Consider the following 6,528-nt stretch of genomic DNA (forward strand, 5'->3'; position numbering starts at 1 on the left):
CACGGAATGGGGAGAAACCTCAGCTTGAGCAGGTTCACCTGGAGCTGGAAGTGGTGAGAGGAGCAATGCCCAGGGGTGCAGATAGGAAAGAGATCAGTGAATATCCCTGAAATCAATCAATGAGCATCCTCAGGAATCAAGCAGTCAATGAGCATCCCCAAATCAGTGAGGAGCATCCCAGCACATGGGAAACAGCCCCATCCCCATGCTGGTTCCTGCTCCTGCCCCCAGCCCAAGCCCTGCAGAGGAACCCAGCTCAGCTGTTGGAAAGCACAGAAGTCGACCCCCATCTTCCACAGGAAAAGAATTATTTTATTAAGTATTTTTAAACAACTACTTAACATTTACTCAAGATAAAAATATGTACAATATCCCACCTTGAAGAAGGCTCCAAAGTATAAACACTGTACCTCTCCCTAGAGAATAAAACAAAGCTCTTCTCTTCAAAAAAGAAACAACAAAGGACAACCCAGGAACAAAGATACATTCATATTTCACGCTTCTTTGATGCTCAAGTAGCTATACAAATAATAGACATTTGAAACGCTTTACCTTTTAATATATTTATATTATATATATATATATAACAGGATTTTACAAATAAAGGCAACAACTGTATACCAAAAAAAAAAATAAAATAAAACCAACCCAATGAAATAAACGTTCAGAACACGATCTGCAATCAGGCATAGTGCATCTCAACAGCTGGGGCAACAGGAAGGTGAAATGGGAATCTCTATAGGAGTTGTGCTGGACACCGGTCCTCAAAACCAGTGAGAAAAACACAAAACAGGGAAAAAAAAGGTTGTTTAAAAAAGGGAAAAAAAAAGAGAAGCCAAACTGGGCACTGTGTCATGGCTTTACCTGCAGCAAAGGGCCCTGCAGTGCTGGGATCTATGGGGTGCGCTGAAACCCTCACCTGGGTTTAGTACAACTGGGCCATGCTCATGTGGCAGGACTGGGCTCAGCCCCCACCAGCAGCTCATTACAGGACAGGGTGCAGGTTTGTTACTCATTAGGTGTATTCCACGTAAAGCCTCCAAGCAGCATCTACCTTTTATTTATCAAAATACAGATCAGCAAAGGTGTGGAGAGAAATCCTAGTCTGCATGAACCACTGACTATGCACAGCCAGGCTGGGAGCGCTAAGCCCCCAAAGTACCATCAGGGACAGCCAGACCCTATGGCCCAAGGCACCACGGGGACACCCAGACCCTCCACTGGGAACATCCAGACCCTCCACTGGGGACCTCCATACCTTACAGCTCAGAACCCCCAAAGTACCACCAGGATCACCCAGACCCTACAGCTCAGAGCCCCTAACGTACCACAGAGGGCATCCGTACCCTGCAGCAGGGCCATCCATACCTTCCACTGGGGACAATCTAGACCCTACAGACCCACATCTGCCTCTCGGGGTATTTTTTCACAGCTTTGACACACGGCAGCTGACTGAGCCAACCCGTTCTGTGGGTGAAGAGAGGGGGGTGGAAAGCATCGAGCTCTTTGCTTTGTCCTTTTGGAAGCAGCTCTGCACGGCCAAGCCAGGTGCCTCCTTCATCCTCCTGCACGTTCCCTGGCACAGAGGACAGGGATGTGGCTCCCTGCACGCCACGAGCCGTGGCCCACACCTCCCTCCAGCCAATGCATACAAGTGAAACGGTCTCAAACTGGAAAAGAAAAAAAGACAACAAACCAAAACCCACGTCGCATTTAGTCTTTGGTTTCCAAGTTCAACGGGGGGATCTGCTTCAGTGCCTGCAGCAGGGCCGAGGAGTCGATGGGGGAGCGGGTGGGCCCCGGGGAGGGCAGTCTCTGGGGCAGCAGCAGTGGGGGGGACAGCTTGTCAGGGCCCACAAAGCCGGTGAGCGCAGCAGTGGGCGTGGGCAGCCCGGGGTACAGCACAGGGACGGAGGCCGGGTACCAGCACTTCTCCAGCATGGGCAGGTAGGCAGTGGCGGATGGTGGGATCAGGTAGAAGGGCAGGCACAAGGGGGGCTGGTGGGCGTGGGGGGGCAGGAAGCCGCCCGCAGTGCCCATCACCTCGTTGCCAAAGGGGCTGTCGTCATCAGGCACCTCCAGCCTGCTCCTCTTGGCCGGAGGGTCCTCGCTCTCTTGCTTGATGGAGCTGATCCTCTCCTGGACGGCGTATTTCAGTTCGGTATCCTTTGGAAAATAGGGCTGCTCCGGTTTGGAGTCGTTTTTCTCCAGCTCCCCCCCATAGCCGCTGTCCGTGTCTGTGTCGCTGCCGCTCTGCTCCCCGCTGGAGGCAGCAAATGTCCTTTGGATGACGGGCACACAGTTCTGCCCGCGCCCCTCGCCCGCTTTGCCCCCCGGCACCGTCTTCTCCTTCAGGTCCTTGGGGCTGCCCGGCAGCAGCTCGGCCGCCACGCGGTGCAGGTGCCCCACCAGCTGCGCTGCCTTCAGCTCCTTGTTGTCATGCTTGGCCACGTACTGCAGCAGCTCCTTGGCGCACAGCTGGAAGCCAGAGCGGAACATCTCCTGGCTGGAGTCGAGGTTCCTCGCGGACAGGTCACCTGAGGAAACATTAACAGGGAGAAATTAAAAATTAACAGCACGCCAAATACTTCCATCACCACCTCCAGGCTGACAGCACGCGTCCGGTACAACACAGCCAGCACAGCAAACTCAGTGGCCAACCTGCGTTCCCACAACTTATGCGCCAGAATCCAACCTGCTACTTTCACATCCCTCCATTCACTTCTACCCGTGCCCTTCATCTTTCAATTCTGCATTTGGCACTTCCACTGGGGAACAAGCAGACAGTGCATCCCACACCCAGCAGGACCCCTCAATGCCACGCTGTGCCCCCACTGCCAATGGGTCTCCCCTGGTGCTGTCCCTGCAGGGCAGTGGGACCTCGTTGGCCAAGCTCAGTTTGACTTTATCAGAGCCATGTGAATGCCACGTGTGCAAGCAGCAGGAGGAAGCAGAGGGAGCGAGCAGCCACTGTGCTGAGCCCCGTCCACCTGCAGAATGAGGGAACACAGATCTGCACACGGACAGCGGGTGTTTGTGTGCTCTGGGGGAAAAGGAAAGCGCAGAACCAGGATCCAAAGCTCATGAATGGAGAGAGCTGAACGGCTTTGGAGAGGGCATCACAGCAAAGCTGCGCTTTAAATAAAACTACTTCAAATCCACTTTAAAATGAAAGCAACCGCACAGCACGCCTGGCACCGACCCCATGGAGAGCTGCACTTGCTCTGCACAAGCAAAGCGAGAGAAACTGATGGCAATCAAAGGGCAGAGGCTCAGGCATCCCTTCCCCGCGCAGTGTCCCCGCACGCTGCACTCACGCACCTGCCTGCAGCCCGCTCTGCAGCGCCAGGATCTTCTGCTGCTGCTGCTCGATGAGCGCGGTCAGCGCCTTCACGTGCTTCAGGGTCAGCTCCAGCACCACCGCCTTCTCCAGGTGACCGAGGGTCTGCGGGCAGAGCACACAACGCGTTGGACGCTGCGGGGGTGTGGGGGGGAAAGACATTCCCACGGCAAAGATGGGGGCGATTTGGGGCAGGGACTCGGGGGCAGCGCTGCTAATTGGGGAAGGCACAAGTCGTGCTTCCTGTGAACAGAAATATCCGGAATTTGGACGGAACACACAGAGAGCAGCCGCGGGGCAGCCCCCGGCCCCACATCCCGGGGGTATTTGGGGACGCCCAACCCCGAGCACAGCTCCGTGCCTCGGCGCTGCTGCCCCCGCCGGCATCGCGCGCTCAACGCAGGGCCGGGCCCGGAGCCCCGTTGTGCCCGTACCGTCAGCTTGAGGTGCTCGGGCAGCAGGTCCTTGAGCTGGGCGATGCACTCGTTGATCCTATCGCGCCGCTTCTTCTCTATCAGCCTGTGGGGCAGCTTGTAGGTATCCTGTAAGGAGCGGCGGGTCAGCGCTCCGCACCCACCCTCCGTCTTTTTGCCTTCTTTCCTTTTTTTCCCCCTTCCCAAATAATCGCTAAACCCACCACGCATTCCACCCTCTGTTCTTTTTTCCTTTTCCTTTTGCTTTCCCCCCCCCTCCCCACCCAAATACTCACGCACCCCCTCCGCCCCCCACCCCGCAGCATTTCTTTTTTATTTCCCCCAGAATTACCCAGTGGAGGCCCCTTCCCCCCTTCCCGCATCACCCCACAGAAGCTCAGCTCTCTTTCTCACTCCCCCCCCATCCCAACGATCGCTGACCCCCGCCCCGCACCGCCCACCCCGTTACCTTGCTGTCCTCGCTCCTCTTTAACCCCCTCCTGGGCTTGTACACTTGGTACATGTGCGCGAAGTCCAGCCTGCACGGGCGAAACGAAAGCAGCGAGGTTACCCCTGTCCCCGGGGCCGCGGCGGGGGGACGCTCTCGTGTCGTCCTGTCCCCCCCGCAGCCTTACCCCGGCACATCGGCGCTCTCCAGGGCGGGCAGTTTGCCCAGGCACACGGGCGGGGGCTGCGCGCTGGGGATGCGCTCCATGGGGGCGCGGAGCGGAGCGGTGCCGCGGGAGCCGGGAGGAGCGGAGCGGTGCGGTGCGGTGCGGAGCTCAGCGCGGGCAGCTCATGCCGCGTCCCCGCCTCGCCGGCTGAGGAGCGGAGGGAGGCGGAGGGCCGGGTTAAATGCGGCCGAGTGGGTGGACGGCGGCGACGTGCGTTACCCTGTGACTCCCGGCACGTCTGGCCGGGCTCCCCCCCCCGCTCCCTCCCTCCCTCCATCGCCGTCACATGAGGCTCACGTGTCGGCGAGCGGCGGCCTTCCTCCCCCCGCCCGCTCCGCCGTGCAACGTGCCGGGGGGGGGTGGAGGCGGGGCGGCCGGTCCGTGGCCCCGGGTGGCCCCGACCCCGGTTGCTTCCCGGCCGCCCCTCGGGCTCTGCCCCGCCGTCCCGCAGCGGAGCGGGGCAGGAGCTCGGCACCCGACTCCCGTTCTTCAACACTCCCGCGGCGCGTCGGTAATCCCCGCTGCCGGAGCCCTTTGGCTGCTCCCTTCTCTCCGAGCCGTCCCGAGGCTCGGGGTTTACTCATGACCTTAAGGGATGTTGCCAAGGATTTAGGAGTCCCCCTAAAAAGAGGATCCGAGTGGAGCGATGGCATTCCTGGGCGGCAAGTGGGATGGCGGAGAGTTGGGTTACATTGTCCTCCCTATGATCAGCTTTCATAAGCTGGGGCTGATGCAATCAGCAATTTGTCTCCGAGATTTTGTTTGCTGAATTATTTCTGCGCAGAAATGCATACATACAGGGTGTACAGAATGCAGCAAAGAGGCCAAATTTCCTGCAGTCACGGGTCTGAGGTGCTGTCCCAGGAGAGGAGCAGACAGTGCCCAGCAGTGATCTGCACTTATCTACAGACCCCCCAGAAGCCAAGGGCTCGCAGTTCGGGCTCAAGTTGTACTGAGGGCTCGGAGATGGTGATTTGGGGCAAAACACTGTGAAATCCCAACAGCAGCATCGGATAGAGCCCGTGTGGGCAGCTCGGAGTTAGCAGCTGGGCTGCGGCTTCAGCCTCACGATAAGGTTACTGCGGGTGGTTTTGTTTTAAAATGTCCCTTACTTAATATATCCACGAAGGCCAGGCATGTGCCTGTGGCCTGGAATCAGATAGCTGACTCCTCTGCTCTCTCATTTCCAGCAATCTCGTTTTGGGTTACCAGCACCGGAGGTTAAAGGACGGCCGCAGGCGAAGGTTATGCAGGGCAGCAGCGCTTCGGCTCGGCACCCAGCGGGCACCCGATGGGCATCCCCAGAGCCCTCCTACTGAACACACCCCCACCCTCCCAGCAGCCTGCAGGTGGTGACCAAAGCTCGGTCTGAGCCTTGAAAACACACTGCCCAGAGCTGTGGTGCCCCATCCCTGGAGGTGCCCAAGACCATGGGTGGGCCCTGGGCAGCCTGAGCTGGGGGGCAGCCAGCCTGTGGCAGGGGTGGGGGCTGGGTGACCTGTATGGTTCCATCCAACCCAACCATTGCATTAATCTGTGATGGTGTCAGGGTACCCAATGGGAAAAGCAGTGAGAGCCAATGGCACTGAGGGTCTGCTATGAGCAGGGTGCTGGCACTGCATGGTGAGAGCCTGCAGCCCATCAGCCATGAGCTCTCTTCTGACCGAGCATGGGGATGTTTGCCAGCACCCAGCACAGCAGTGGGAGGAACACGTGGGCAGGAACTATTTGGAAGTGGCAAAATTTGTGGACATAACAATTTGTAATAAGAGACCTTATCCCACTTTAAGGCTCTGTTTAATGAAATCTCCCCACTGTGCCGTGACAGCCGCCCTGCCCGTGTGCTCGCTGCTAACCAGGTCCCTGCTTGCACCATCGCGTGGGAAAACACCCCCGGCTCTGTGCTGCCAGCGGGACCTCGAGTGCCCCCAGCCCTGGTGTGAAGGGCTGCCCCCAGTCCCATGGCCATGCACTGGGGGCTGCCGAGTGCTGCTCCTGTGTACCCGTGAGGGCTTTGCACAAAGGTATCAGATCCCCACACAGCTCTGCCCAACATCAAGCAGTGAGTCAGCCCCGGGCCGTCAGATGTCTGTGCTTCAGC

General features: G+C 58.2%; 1 protein-coding gene across 2 annotated transcripts; it reads right to left on the bottom strand.

Moving 5' to 3' along the window:
- Nucleotides 1-291: 291 nt before the first annotated feature.
- On the bottom strand, nt 292-4,703 carry BHLHE40 (basic helix-loop-helix family member e40). Of its 2 annotated transcripts, XM_015875422.3 has the most exons (5): nt 4,389-4,703; nt 4,223-4,292; nt 3,775-3,882; nt 3,322-3,445; nt 292-2,537 (listed from the first exon to the last, which is right to left on the bottom strand). In XM_015875422.3, exons 1-5 carry the CDS (start codon nt 4,466-4,468, stop codon nt 1,714-1,716), a joined length of 1,206 nt encoding a protein of 401 aa, XP_015730908.2. In that variant the 5' UTR covers nt 4,469-4,703; the 3' UTR covers nt 292-1,713. The 2 variants fall into 2 exon arrangements, with proteins under 2 accessions (XP_015730908.2, XP_085372224.1); XM_085516098.1 differs by lacking the exon at nt 3,775-3,882 and having other exon boundaries at nt 4,389-4,699.
- Nucleotides 4,704-6,528: the final 1,825 nt, after the last annotated feature.

This window comes from Coturnix japonica, chromosome 15 (genome assembly GCF_054131305.1).
Source record: "Coturnix japonica strain WE chromosome 15, WE-NBRP24, whole genome shotgun sequence".
Lineage (NCBI taxonomy): Eukaryota > Metazoa > Chordata > Aves > Galliformes > Phasianidae > Coturnix > Coturnix japonica.